This window comes from Dermacentor albipictus, chromosome 5 (assembly GCF_038994185.2).
Source record: "Dermacentor albipictus isolate Rhodes 1998 colony chromosome 5, USDA_Dalb.pri_finalv2, whole genome shotgun sequence".
In the NCBI taxonomy this organism is placed as follows: Eukaryota; Metazoa; Arthropoda; class Arachnida; order Ixodida; family Ixodidae; genus Dermacentor; species Dermacentor albipictus.
In genome coordinates this window covers 139,919,382-139,934,344 of record NC_091825.1, presented here as the reverse complement: position 1 = coordinate 139,934,344, position 14,963 = coordinate 139,919,382, and the positions used below count along the sequence as shown (strand labels likewise).

Genomic DNA, 14,963 nt, shown 5'->3' with positions numbered 1-14,963 from the left:
CCTACGTTCCAAACAGCATCGGAAGCAGGAGACTGTACAAATTACAGTGCTTGCCATGCATAACAAAACAAACAAACGAACAAACAAACACACAAAAATAGAAACGCCAGCTGCCATTCATTCTGATGTGAACGAGAAGCATTATCTTTCGGCATGAACAGGAGGCAGTTGAACATGCCACACGTACTTTGGTTCTGCATGCGCTGCCGTCAGTGACGTCAAAGCGCAACCACAAGAAGCGTATTTTCGACGTATTTCCGGCGCCGCGTCATCCGGCGTCTATTGCATGTCGCGCGATAACTATGCTGCTGATGCACGGGAAGTGCCTATACTCTGCGGGCATTGTCCTGGGCCATTTGATATTGCATTTTTTTCAGGATGACAACAGCGCGAATGAACGAGACATCCAAACGAACGCATATGTATAGTCTTGTTATTTCTGTGATCTTGTCCATTTGAGCTGCGATCACCTTGAAAAAAAATTATTATGAGGTGTCTGTGGAGAACGGTCGGCGTAACAGCGCGCCATCGCTCAACTCATTATAGATGGACATGCCTATCGATACGTTCGTCGCTTTAGGAAATCATTAACTAGGCACCGGTTGGCTCCTCAACGGTAGCTTTCCAAAGTGAGTCTTTTGGATACAGCTTCCGCACGATGATTCCCGAGAGACCGCAGCCGATCATGCAGACGGTCGCTGCGATGCCGAGGTACTGGTAGGTCAGCTTGCCTCCGACTTTTTCGAAACATATTCCACCGATGAAATTACCGAGGACGACACCTAAGGGAAATAACAAAAAAAATCATGAGCGATTCCACTCGGTGAATGACCGGCGAAGCTGTTTAGCACACGACACAGAGGTGACCCAGAATACTGAATAATGGTACGAACATATTTATTGTCCTAATCTGTTGTCATCGTGACGATATAGGTACGCACACACATTCGCGTATCACCTCTGTTATTGTGTAATGTGTCCGTCACGTAAGACAATGAATGGCTCATACCCCTTAAGCAATGGCTCATACCTACCACCGTAATCGCGGCCTCCCCATTACGATGACAGAAGTGAAATTCTACGCTTGAATGATGAGCGGCAACGGAGTCATCTGTGGAAGATGACGACGACGATGAACGCGCGAGCAGCGGCACTAGCGCGTTTGCGCGGTTGGCGCCGAAAATTTTTTAACAACCCTTTTTTGAAAAAGCTGTGTAGAACATTTTTTCAAAAACAACTGTTCTTACCCTTGTGCCTGGGACCTCTTTGGGTTCGACGTGTGACAAGGATAGCCCAAGGGCGCGTTACAGGTCACCGAGCCCACAGGGGTATGTGCCATTGAGCTAGGACCCTTTTTGCACTATCACCAGGATCGGTGCACACGATTTGTTTTCGTCAACATCCCGGACATATCTTTTTCTAGGTCCTAGCCATAGACAGTTTCGCCGTAAAAAATCATTTGCCCATTTTATGTGAAGATTGAAGTAGATGGACACAGAAATTAAGTGTCTAAGTGAACTTTGAGGATCTACCTAAAAGTTGATGCGGGAGTTCCAGTCATTAGACATTGACATGAAGAAGGCGAAAAATTTTGACTGTAAACGCTTGTGCGTTAATTGTAATTGTAGACACCGCGCAGACAAAGAAACGACAATTACGTGCAAATGTATATGTGAAGGATACGAAGAGTCATGTATGGAAACCACTTACGGCTGGCGAAATTTTGTCCATTTGCATAGAGGCAGGGAAAACGAAATTGGTTCGCCATTGAGGAACCATTTCCGGTAGACTATTTTCTTTACAACCCTCTTTAAATATCTAACGATACAAGTGGTAACACTTAGGTTTCTTCAGAGATTTCAGCACGAAGTTGGTAGAACTCTTATGACTGACTACAATTAGTACACTGTTTGTTCATAAATTATATTGAGTCAGATGAGGTTTCTGTTGAGTGTTCCATTGTTATCGCGGAGGATGTCTCTGGGGTCTTTCTCGAGTGCCACATTCCAAATCCAGCGCTCGCGTATTCGAATAAAAGAGCCGCAGAAACAAGAAAGCACAAGGGAACACGTCAGCTAGAATATCTACTATTTCAAAAGAACAAGAATAAGAACACAAAGAAGAACAAGAATAAGTATAGAGAGATGAAGGGAATCGCTATGTAGTTTAGCAACGTTTTGATCCCTGATGTTTCCATTTTCTCCAAGAATTGTATTATCGTGCTTGTAGCAATGGGTTACATTTCTTTTTTCTGGTGGTTCAAGAACCACCATTTCTCTTAAGGAACTATGGGGTTAGTTTGTGTTACGTCATTTAATGCACCACCGCACTGCTACTGGACACTGCGGTTCTCATCATCGTTCGGCATACGGCGCACGCAGTGCGAGATGTGTCGCTAGGAATCAGGGGCCGAATTCACAAAGCTTTTCGTTCGTAAGCGCTCTTCTTCATTGGCTGATCGCCTTCGATAATAATATGTCCTACATCACTATTGGCTGGAACGAACCCATCCAGCTTAATAACCTTTTGCGTATACGGGCCCAGATCCTTTTAGCGCGTTTAGTATGGGTCTGATGTCTTGGGCTGGCGCCCAAGATATCAGACCTGGGCTTGGGTCTTGGGCTTGAGACTTCCCAGGTGTGGTTTCCGACTGATTAGCCTCGATTTATTATTTGTTAATTTAGAAATGCGCTTACTGTTGACGTGTTTGCGTTTTGTTGCACGCGTGCCTATATTGCGCCGGCTATGCCGCCTCAAAAACGAATGTCACAAAAGGGGGCTTCTCCTCAGAAAGTATCTTGCTGCTGAGAAGCACGCTTTACAAGTGGCCACGACATACGCGCAGACATACATAAGGAACTTATTCGATACGCCATATATACAGGCTAATGGTTGTGCAATGTGCTAAGCAGCCACTAAATTAGGAATTATGCGGATTCCACGCACTGTAGCAACTGGTGGATGCGAAGCCTACTCTAAAAGCTTAACCAATTTGTTGGGTCCCATAAGTCTGTACTTTGTAATTGTGTATCTTATTCGTGTTAATTAAACATGCAAAGCTTTTAACTTTCAAATCATGCTCTTAGTACTGGTACGCTGTTCGTCTCTCGGTGCATGTGGAATTGCAAGGATACGGGTGTATGCATTGAGAAGTGCGAAATGTAACGCTTGCCGTTTAAAGGGGCCCTGAAGCGCTTTCTATCGAATTCGAGAAATACATTTGAAGTTAGATTACTTCAGAAATGCTTTGCCGCAGAAAGTTATTCAATGCATTCAGCAGAGACGGAGTTATCGGCAAATCGTCGAATAGGTGCTTCCGCTCCTTCTTCGACGATTTGCACAACAAAGGCTACGGCGGAGCGCGGTGTGCCCACAGTGCTCCGCCTACTGAACGCCACTGTGGCGCACAGTTCAAATTTGACTTTGGGTGTTCCCGTAGACACCAACCTTTCTGATTTTGTCGCCGTCGACGCGCAAAACGCGGTTGTGCCCAGCGAGCAGCACTGCGCTCAGCCCGCGGACTCGTCGCGGCACCCCACGGCGGCGGTGGCATCTACGCTATGCAGCGCACCGCAGCTACACGCAACTGCAGCGTTTGCTTTGTGCACAGCAGGATTAGAGTGCGCGCTCGCGCTCATATTCTCCTGTCTGGCTGTGCTACGTGGTGCGGACCGGCTTTGTCGTGTACCAGCTTGACCGACGGATAGTAGCCACATCTAACTTGCACATTTTGAAGCGCTATCAATAGCTAAGTATGAAGCGAAGTCTGCCAAGTCGTCTAACCAGGAGCTGCCAGGAGTAAGCGCGCATGTGGTCTGACCTTAAGTTTCGTGTTGTTCGAGGATAGTCGTGTGCTCAAAACTTGCCGAAATTAGCGAGACCCGACGGTTACGACACCGACAAGCAGGGTGGCCAAAGTTAAATTCCTACGCGGGCGGCCGTGGCCGAGCCGGTGCAGACGATAGTCGGCTTCTTCCGGAAGTACGTAATTATTACTGAAATTTGAAAGCAGATTGTCGCTTACTTCAGCCTGTTTATTAAGCTGCGTCAATAAATATACACAGTAACAACAGGAAGAAGCGCACTGCAGTGATCCAACACCCTTCTTGCTTAATGTCAGCTATTGCCCAGTAGCAGCCGCGTATGGGAATCTGCGATATTACGAAATAAAGCGTCTTGAGAATAGTGAGGAGCAGGCTTCCATTGAAAAGAGAGAAAGGTGACTTCGCGCTCCGCTTACAAGATCTGCGCGCGGCGCGCGGCTGCAAAATTTGGCTGAGATGGTCAAAGGAGGAGGAGGAACAAACTTTTATTGCTGGTTTCAATAAAAGTTTGTTCCTCCTCCTCCTCTTTAAAGCTGCATATGCTATCCGGCGACTGTGTTTTTAACCAAGCCCGAGGGGTGGTTCAGGGCCCCTTTAACGCATCTACAGATCTTGCAAAGACATGATCAATTGCTCCTCCTTATCGAGATGTTGGCAAATGTTCCTTGGGGTTACATTTTAGCCCGCCCTGCTACATGAAAATGAGAGTTGTACCACGAGCCACGCCTCACAATGCTACATGCGTAATCAGGTAACTTCAACAAATTATTTGAGGCCAATTATTTCGGATTAAATGGCCGTTTTGAAATGTTGAAATAAGGAACTAGACTTTTAAGGCAATTTCTTTCAGATTTCCAATATAAGCTTCTGCCATAAAATTTGTAATTAAAAAGTTACTTATTATAGTTAGTTTAACTAGTGAATTAATTGCATTGGCTTTTCTTGCAAATGATGTCAGCCTAGGCACATAATTAATCTGTAGTCACGTCATTCAGATAACTCTTGTGGGCTTTTTTTTAAGTGTTCGAAGTAAAAAAAAAAGGAAAGACACTGTATAGCATAACGTATAAACCAGTGCCACTACGCAAGTCGTTCCTTTCCAAAATCCTCACGCTAACGTCGCAGCTGGTCTGCGACGTTAGCGTGGTTTCTTTCCTCACGTTGCAACTATGTGAGAGACACCCTGCAACGTCTAATCCGTGAGACTCAGTCTCGCCAAACTCGAAGAAGGAGGCAGAGAATTAGCTACGGGGCCACATGCTAAAGCTGAGTGACTGTAATCTTATAAGCATTATCAGAATCTACTCAGCCACGGCTTTGACTGCACCACCGAAAGGATCGGCCTGCGTTCCAAACCACATTAAAGCCCTTTCGAAGACGTATATCGTACACTGGTGTCAGGACCGGCCTACCAATTCCCCGCCATGGACTCCAGGATCAACCCAGTTTTGAGCACGCAATCTCCGGGATCGGCCCATGGGCCGGCGGGATCCTGGGCCGATCCTGGATTAAAAGGGAACTGGCCAGTTCCCTTTTAATCCAGGATTGGCCCACTTTATCAGGCGATACAGCACCCAGCAGGCGCGCCGACCACCAGGAAGGTAGGAAAAAAAAACTTTGCTTTAAAATGCAATAGTTAGAATATTCGAGCAATATTGTCACAGAGCTTCGTGAAAATAGAATTTGCCGAAGGATTAACGCCGCGTGGAGCCAGCGCCTCGGTTTCGACCACGAGGGTTCATACTACGTGCGCGCCAAAGATTGAACGCCAGAAGATAGCGCACTCGTTGAATCTGTTCCATTTTTTTATGGTTGTCAGCACAGCACAGCGGAAGGGAACACTTCGTCACAGTGATTGTAGTGAGGAAACCAAAGTTCTTGTGCGAATGTAGGGGGCAAAGCTATGTCGCTGCCTGCGTGATAGTGGAAGGGTTGGCAGTACCACCGCCTACAGGTCTCCCTATTTCCTTGATATCGTCTATAAGCCTAATACGCATGCATCGTATTGGCGTCAGTTAGCTGAACAAAAGAGAATTCCGAAAATAGGTGATACTAACCGAGTCCTTCGAAGCAGGCGTTGAGAGCGCACAGCACGGACGCGGACGTGCCCTGGAGAGCGTTTTCTCTTGCGAAGACCGTCATGGAAGCTAACGCTAGGGGAAACGCCGCACCGCCGATGACGTCGATGATGAGGGCGTACCAGGGGTTGTTCAGGAAGGAGTAAGCGATCAACTTTACGGCAGACGAGGCGAAAGACAAGCAGTACGACGAGAAGCAGCCGATTCGAATCATAATTTTGTCAGCCACGAACAGGATAGGTAGTTCGGCCAGCAGCGTCATGATGGAGAAACCGAGACCGATGACCAGCTTGGGCGCGCCGATGTCCTCCAGGAACCAGGCATTGTAGGAGGCCTGCACGCCGAAGAACACGCCGGTGAAGCACGTCCAGAAGGTGAAGACCATAACCTCACAACCGCCGAAGACGGTCCTGATGTCCTTGAAGAAACTCAACGACTGGGCGCCCATTCTCAGGCGTGGCGTGAAGTGCAGCACAACCATGTCCATCAAGAGAAGCACGGCGAAAATGTAGAAGCCCGGGGTGTACCCGGCGCGGCCACTCGTGGCTGCATTTGCCGCGTCTATGGCGACTCCCGCTATGGGGCTCAGGACGCCCCAGCTTATGGTTCCCCAGATCCTCTGCTTGCCGAAAGTGTTCGCCCTGTCACCGAGCTTTTCGCAGACGGCAGCGTCCGTGAGCACGAACACGCTGGCACCGGTCATGAACGAGATCGCGACGAACACGACGTAGACGCCGTAGTTGACCGCGTTGTCTTCCGCCTCGTAACACAGGCAGCTCAATCGGCACACCTCGACGGGGAAAGCACGAAGTAAGGCCGTGTCGTTCGGCCGCAGCAGCGAGCACATACTGTCCGCGCTCGCCGCTGAGGCGTTACCGTCGAAGACAACGTCCGTCTCCGTCGACGCTTTGTGAGAACAAGAGGCGAGGTTGCAAGGAGGCGCGAGTTCTGTGCAGTTGGCGAAAGGGTTTTCAAGAGTCAAGTTTGTCAGCGGGCAGTTGAGACGCGTCAGCGGAGGAAGCGGGGGGTCCCGCACACTTTTGCTGAAGAACACCATGCCGTTAGATGTCAACAGGGACACGACGAGAACGAGAAGTATGGCCGTGACGTTCTGCGTTTTGTCCGCGACGTAGCCACCGATGACCTTCACGAATATGGCGCCGATGGGAATGAGGGCGAATATGTAGGCGATGTTCGACTCGGGTATCCCATTGCTTCGACCGACCGCAGCCAGGTACGGAAGAACGCAGGCTTGAGCTGCGTAGCGAGTACAAAAACAGACAAGACACCCTGTGTGATTATACTCTACCACTCCGCCAACAAACTGTTCGAAACATGCAAGTTTAAAAATGACCTTCGCCATACATTGCTTGACATAAATTTCAAATAATTTTCTGGCAAAAGTAAGCTTTCTTCAAAGTAGCAGCGTCGTTCTAATGATAATGAAAAGAATTGCGAAATGTATGAAAGTTCTCAGTCAATTTAAGAGCAGTAGAACTGAAAGACTAAGAAGTTACACACTATGAATTACATACTGTGATTGCGCTCTCTTGCTGCGACTGTAATCGAGAGGAAGCCACAGCTCTCGTACCTAACAATTCAAGCTGAGCATTAAAGTCACTTTGACATTTCGAGAATACGCAGTTGCTACTGAACGCGAGACAACGTCAGACAGTTGCCAACTGGTGCAACACGACAAGGTGAGCCGCCATCTTTATATAAAAAGGAAAGCTACACTTACAAAGCCGCAACGGAGCCTTGCAGCCAGTTTTCTGCATCATGATTAACTTAGCTACGCGGAGTATTACAGCCAGCGATGTTGGGTCATAGGAAGCAACCGGGACCACATCAGTGGGAGTTGATGTTTTCTAGCCATTGGGGGTCGTTTTAGTCGTCTCATATACCCCGGCGTTACGCTTTCCAACAAAAGCTCCTGGAACTCGCGATGGTAAGTGTATTTAAACTACTGACAGTGCGAAACGGCACGAACTACACAAGAAAGTCCATCATGTATAGCAGCGTGAACGGTGTTTCCCGAAGGGCACTGTCAATGCCACCATACGTAGTATAGAGCCCTACTGAAGTTTCTGCAGAATTGAATGATGCGGGGTTTAACACATTTACATGATACGTTGCGTTATCCTCTACGCGACAGAGCATCAATCCTCCATCGAATAAAAATAAATATACACGTATATCGTATAATTCTTACCACTCTCTGCCTGCACCGCGTTTAATTTCCAGTATTTGTCGTTAGCAGCTCATCGATATGATGATGGTTCGGGTACTTTTCAGCTCCATGGCATATAAAAAATAACATTCAGACTTCACTTATTCGAGAAACTGTTATTAGCAGCTAAAGATAGCGTCCTGTAAAAAAAAAGAGAAAAAACTTACATTTTTGTTATCACCACTATAAACACTCGTAGGCCAGCCGTTGTACGAGCTTACACCATGCGCTTGACTCACCTGCAACGTAGAGGAAGTAGTGTGCTTTAATGGGCAGCAAGCTTCGATTGATGGTTGGAAACATAATGTTCCCCTTTTCCCCCGAGCCGCAAGGCATGCGGCTAGCTCCGTACGTAGTTGTTGTCCAGTCGGTCGCTTGAGGTGCGAATGACAGCGAACCACTTCCTAGAAGAGAAGGGGGCATAAAGCGTCCGCTAATAAAGCATCGTTAAAAAAGAAAAAAAACAAAGAAGAGCAACGTGTGTTTGCACGAGGGCGCCTATGAAGATAAATAAACTGAACAGGTCAAAGCTGCGTGCAATTATTTCTGACAGAGAATGCATGATTACCCTTAAAAGGTCCTCCACCAGGTCTGCCCATTTCGAACTGACAAGCGCAGTGCATGCAATGAACGTTGACCACCGTGCATGCAAAAGAATTACACCGCTACGCGCGCGAGAAGAGCTGACATTCAAACCAAACGCCCTGCGCCTTTCTCGCGGACGCCGCGCCACCTGCCGGAGATTCGACGTCAGTCGCGCAAGTGGGCCTGCGTAGTTCACCGTGCTGTGACTTCGCTCACAGTGACACGTGACCTTGATAATTACTTAAGGCAACAGCACTTGTTTGGTTGATCTGTTGCTTCAATAGACGAATCAAAGTTTGGAGAAATAATAAAACCTACGAAACGAATGTCTGCGCGTCTTTGTTCTACCTCGTTCCGTAGCAAGAGAGCTATACTTCTGCTTCGTCTGCTTGTTCCCAAGTCGTGCAGTCGCTCGCACGGAGAGCAAAACTATGCCATTTTCTACCGCGTTCCAGCGCGAGATCATGTTCTGTGATCCGCTTTCGCCTGCCTCAGTGTTTGTGTAGCACCGACTTATATCGCTACTCAGGTGTTCTCGTGCACAGGGCGTAAAATCGGAGCGCTGCGCGAAACGAGCCAAGCACAACAGCTCTCGCGTGAGACCGTCAGCAAAAGTGCGCCTCGCGCGCAAAAAGAAAAAGAAGAAAGAAAAGAAAAGACGGAAGAGAGAGAGAGAGAAGACGGAGTCCGTAACGCATGCGTCACGCGATCCTCCAGCTCCGGCATGGGAGAACGCTGGGAAGAAATTTCGGCTGCGGATGCTAGACGGGGTAAGTGGAGAGAGGGTCTATGTTGGCGGGGACGCTCACCTCCAGAAATTGTGGGTTTGCGGCACTGAAATATTTCTATCTCTGCTATTAATGAGCCACCCGCCGTGATTGCTCAGTTGCTGTGGTGTTAGGCTGCTGAGCAGAAGGTCGCGGGATAGAATACCGGCCACGGCGGCCGCATTTCGATGGGGGCGAAATGCGACAACAGCCGTGGTACTTAGATTTAGGTGCACGTTAAAGAACCCCAGGTGGTCGAAATTTCCGGAGTTCTCCACTACGGCGTGCCTCATAATCAGAAAATAAATTTGGCAAGCAAAACCCCATAATTTAATTTTTTTCTATTAATGAGCCAATTGAAAAAAAAAAAGCCTTGCGTAGAACGCTCCCTAGAGGACACGTAACAATTTCCAGCGTATAACCGAGATTTGCTAAGTGACCTGGTGAGGGACCCTTTAAGCTATTCTACGAGCAAGTTGCGAGAGTTATATCTTTGCCTGCTGCGTCTCTAACAAAGAGAGTCAATGCAAAGAGTTGTTTTTTGTAATCGTATTGTGAAACATTGCAAAAGTGACACGGAACTGCATTTGTACCTGTAAATATCACCCGCATTGCCAAAATGCATTGCTGCCATGGTCATTCTGCCAGATCACAGGATCACTGGGTCAAGTACTATGCTCCACAGAGGGCGGTTGGCATAAGCCGAGAAATAGCAAGGCAAACGCCTGCAATACATGTACAAATGGTTGTGGTTTTGTAGATGTTGAGTACAAATGAGTTAAGGATTTATGTGTGTAACAATACAGGTCTTTTGAACCGTACGTAAGTTTAATACAAGCGTAGAGTCACGTTGCAAGATAATTTGCTAACCCCTAAATGATACGAGTATATAGATTCATGCATTCGTCTCGAAGAAGTTCACAATTTAATTAATTATTTATTCGTTTAGTTTTGATATGAATAACTCTCAGACCAGAAGCAGGAGACTGGCAATGAGAGTAATTGTACGGATATATAAACCAATGCCCACATAGAGAGAGCGACGTAAAAGCAGTTTGCGTGTAATGTAACGGCTAATTGTCGCCCGTTACAGTGGCTGTTTTCCTCATCTTTGAGTGTCACAGTGCTTTATACCTTCAGTCTGTAGTATACACATGATAACGTCAAAACACCTTATATTAGCAAGTACACACTTTTCATAGTAATTGGAATTGAGAATACTAAGACTGCTTCCTCAGTACAAGGTGTGTTGCCATTTCGTAATAATGGTAAAGACAATCAGTTTATGTCTGTCTCTGCTAATTTTCCATGACAAGAAAAAAAAAGAACGCCGGAAAGGCTTCAAACGTGTCGCGTTGGAAACCTTGTGGGATATCTCTGACGAGTGTACGTGTGTGCTGCTCATTTTTTTTTCGATTTATTAATATTGTTATCATGCCCACGCAATTAAATTTACCTGCGGTGCTTATAAAGAGTAATAGGGGGCAATAGGGGGCAGTAATACGCAATGCCTCATGACCTCGAGCGTACCGGAATCTTGGAAGAACGCTAACATAATCCTAATCCATAAGAAAGGGGACGCCAAAGACTTGAAAAATTATAGAGCGATCAGCTTAGTGTCAGTTGCCTTCAAACTATTTACTAAGGTAATCGAAAATAGAATCAGGAACACCTTAGACTTGTGTCAAGCAAAGGACCAGGCAGGATTCCGTAAAGGCTACTCAACAATAGACCATATTCACACTATCAATCAGGTGATAGAGAAATGTGCAGAATATAACCAACCCTTATATATATCTTTCATTGATTACGAGAAAGCGTTTGATTCTGTCGAAAGCTCAGCAGTCATGGAGGCATTACGGAATCAAGGTGTAGACGAGCCGTATGTAAAAATACTGAAACATATCTATAGCGGCGCCACAGCCACCATAGTCCTCCATAAAGAAAGCAACAAAATCCCAATAAAGAAAGGCGTCAGGCAGGGAGATACGATCTCTCCAATGCTATTCACAGCGTGTTTACAGGAGGTCTTCAGAGACCTGGAGTGGGAAGAATTGGGGATAAAAGTTGATGGAGAATACCTTAGCAACTTGCGATTCGCCGATGATATTGCCTCGCTTAGTAACTCAGGGGAACAATTGCAATACATGCTCACTGACCTGGTAAGGCAAAGCAGAAGAGTGGGTCTAAAAATTAATCTGCAGAAGACTAAAGTAATGTTTAACAGTCTCGGAAGAGAACAGCAATTTACAATAGGCAGCGAGGCACTGGAAGTGGTAAGGGAGTACATCTACTCAGGGCAGATAGTGACGGCGGATCCGGATGATGAGACGGAAATATTCAGAAGAATAAGAATGGGCTGGGGTGCGTTTGGCAGGCATTCTCAGATCATGAACAGCAGGTTTCCATTATCCCTCAAGATAAAAGTGTATACTAGCTGTGTCTTACCAGTACTCACCTACGGGGCAGAAACATGGAGGCTTACGAAAAGGGTTCTACTTAAATTGAGGACGACGCAACGAGCTATGGAAAGAAGAATGATGGGTGTAACGTTAAGGGATAAGAAAAGAGCAGATTGGGTGAGGGAACAAACGCGAGTTAATGACATCTTAGTTGAAATCAAGAAAAAGAAATAGGCATGGACAGAACATGCAATGAGGAGGGAAGATAACCGATGGTCATTAAGGGTTACGGACTGGATTCCAAGGGAAGGGAAGCCTAGCAGGGGGCGGCAGAAAGTTAGGTGTACGGATGAGATGAAGAAATTTGCAGGGGCGACATGGGCACAATTAGTACATGACCGGGGTTGTTGGAGAGGTATGGGAGAGGCCTTTGCCCTGCAGTGGGCGTAACCAGGCTGATGATGATGATGGGGGCAGAAACTGTAAGGTAGCTGCAGACGTGGTGAATCAATGAGTCGTAGCCAGGAGCAGGTACAGGGTTCTAGCAAAGGCTGGTCTGGCAGTTTCTGTTCTTTCAAAATAAGGCTGTCTCCGTTGCGCCCAATCTAAATCAACTCAAGAAAAATCCTTTCCTATCATATACACACACTAGAGAAGGCGCTACTAATCCTTCAGGCAAACACTTACGTTAGCTAACGATGCTATCGGACACCACATTGAGCACATACCGGACAAACCGGTGCGTCAAATAAGGAGCGGTTGCCTCGGCGCCAGCAAGCTTACTAGAAACGCTCTGGAGAGGTCTCTCCGCACCATTTTTACCTGCTTAAAAATGTTTACCCTCCCGTCCCTACACCTGGAAGAGCTGGGGCCCTATAACGTAAAACTATTCCAATATGTTTTATTCCAACCTCCTGACGTCAAATTTTCGTAACCGCCAACGCAAGCATCGGGCGGTCACCCGCAAGGTTGTCTCAACAGACCAATAAAACGCTCTACTCGTTCATAGGAGGTCACTTTTATTTGCTTGAAAAACGAAGAACATTGCCTACACTGAGCGGCTTGTATTATCTAATTGGCTCACAAGAGGCGAGGAGCACGCTCAAGTGGAGAGGGATTCGATGGGACCGAACCACTGCACTGAAAATCGATAACCGCATAAAGAGGGTGGTGCCAGCGTCTGTGATTGGTCCGCTTTCCCTTGCCTAGCTTACGGTGGCTCGTCGACCATCGCGGCGGCATGCAACGAACCCTTAAGAATGACGCTAAAACCGATCCTCAGCAAAGAAGAGTTGGCAGAACGAGGTCGTAAACGTGCCGAAAGTGCTCGAAAACGTTACACGGCCACGCAAGTAGTTTCATTACACGCAAATAAACCCATGCTCTCCGGCAGGTGCGAGTAGCCAGTGCCTGAGCGATCGTCGGCAGCCATCTTTTATTCCTTTCGGAACGGGGCAGCCTGTGGCTATTCAGAAGAAAATTCAGTTTTGTTCGGCATATTAATGCATCTTTAACGCGTACACGTCACTTTGACGTGGTGAGGTTTTGCGGTTTTGTGACGTCGCGTGACAGGCAGGTGAAGTGGGTGCAGCCCGAAAACATTTGACCAATAGCCGGGGGTAATGGTGAAAAGGCGTCGAATCAGAAATAAATATTCTTCGTATGGTCGGTAAAATCATGCATAATCAGTGTGTACATGTCATATCAGATGGGGAGGTATCGCGGTTTTCGTGACGTCGTGTGACAGACAGGTGCAGTGGGGCTGGTATAAAAAGTTTTTCACCAATCGCGGGGGGCTGATTGCAGAATTGGAATAGAAAAGTTTAGAATAGTTTTACGTTAGCGCCCTTGGACTGCTCCAATGCAAGAACTATGCCCGACTCTATGGCCACTGCAGATTGTGAGCCAATAAAGAAAGTTAACGAGTTAGACAACCGGGTTCAGCCCCACGACCGGTGACTCGGCCGTACTTCGACAGCGACAAATCAAACAATCGCGTAAAAATAAGCCTTCTCTCTCTCTTACCCGCTTGTCTCTTCATAGTCTGGCAGTCCTTGCCGCAGATATATCACGCAGCGTCGAAGGACAGGTAGTGGTACTTTTTCTATCAAGTAATGTACTACTGGAAGTATATAAAACCTGTTCGTACAGAGTAATACAAACAATTACAGCGTCAATTTCCAAAATACGCGGAAGCTTAAGTAGCTACTTTAATAAAATAGGCAAACTCAACATAACCATCACTCGATACGCATTAAGCTAGGACCCTTGGCGTAATTATTAAGAACCAGCGACTGCACTTGCAATTTCGTCACCGACATATCTCTTCAGTTTACGTGCAGCGGCGACACTTCGAGACGCATCGTCTGAATAACGAGGGTTTCGGCTTACCCGTTCTGACTGCCACTTCGCTGAAGACGCCGTTGGTCGTTGCGATTAGGCAGCGGAGAGTCAGCGGTCGAGCTCGGGGATCTGCAGCTGCTAATTGCTTTACGATTCCGCCGTTCTTATCAGGACAGCCTCGGCCGCCCTGTGACGGCTCGCTCATCTGTAGTCCTCAGTAATCGCCAAAATGGGCGCGACATATACGAGGGCTTTCAGAAGAAGTCGCAGATGGCGGCGCCGGGAGCAGGACGCCACTGCTCTTTCACTGTCATGGCACGTGTATATCCACGATAAGCGAGATCTCTCGTAACATCGCCCCTACCGCCCACTCCTCCCTTGTATTTACCCGCTCTTGGCTAATCAAGAAATATCCAGCCTAATATGGCGGCAAAGTGACAGCACTAGTGTGCGAAGTTCGACTAGGTGGTTCGAGGGTGACAGTGTAAGGACACCTTTCCTAAGTGCTCTAGAATGCTTTAATAAGTAAGTTTTTTTTAACAAAAGGTGCAACTGTAACCTACAAAACATTTTTAAATCCTTTATAGTACGTCTCCCAAGGCATATGCCTCCTTTTTTAGCGAAGTATAAACAACGTGCCTCACCTAGTTCACCGAGGAAACGGGGAGACTACGCGCCTCGCATAATGCATGAAAACGGTGATAAAAAAATGTGAGCATTCAGTAAATAGTTTC

General features: G+C 47.1%; 1 protein-coding gene across 3 annotated transcripts; it reads right to left on the bottom strand.

The window, feature by feature from the left end:
• Window positions 1–417: 417 nt before the first annotated feature.
• Window positions 418–14,402, bottom strand: LOC135908396 (major facilitator superfamily domain-containing protein 6-like). 3 transcript variants are annotated; one of them, XM_070539002.1, is made up of 5 exons: window positions 14,278–14,293; window positions 13,912–14,025; window positions 8,372–8,536; window positions 5,882–7,159; window positions 418–782 (listed from the first exon to the last, which is right to left on the bottom strand). In XM_070539002.1, the coding sequence occupies exons 2-5, from the start codon at window positions 13,925–13,927 to the stop codon at window positions 592–594; spliced, it is 1,650 nt and encodes a 549-aa protein (XP_070395103.1). In that variant the 5' UTR covers window positions 13,928–14,025; window positions 14,278–14,293; the 3' UTR covers window positions 418–591. The 3 variants fall into 3 exon arrangements, with proteins under 3 accessions (XP_070395103.1, XP_065296255.2, XP_065296253.1); XM_065440183.2 differs by lacking the exon at window positions 13,912–14,025 and having other exon boundaries at window positions 14,278–14,402; XM_065440181.1 differs by lacking the exons at window positions 13,912–14,025; window positions 14,278–14,293 and adding an exon at window positions 8,701–8,839.
• Between the last annotated feature and the right edge of the window lie 561 nt (window positions 14,403–14,963).

What these genes read in the sequence shown, in the direction of transcription:
- LOC135908396 (XM_065440181.1), bottom strand. Translation starts at nt 8,755, where the DNA reads ATGCACTGCGCTTGTCAGTTCGAAATGGGCAGACCTGGTGGAGGACCT. An exon ending in TGGTGGAGGACCTTTTAAGG is followed by an intron (nt 8,537 to 8,700) that starts GTAATCATGCAT and finishes CTTCTCTTCTAG; the next exon opens with GAAGTGGTTCGCTGTCATTC. An exon ending in CGCCTGCTTCGAAGGACTCG is followed by an intron (nt 783 to 5,881) that starts GTTAGTATCACC and finishes TATTTCCCTTAG; the next exon opens with GTGTCGTCCTCGGTAATTTC.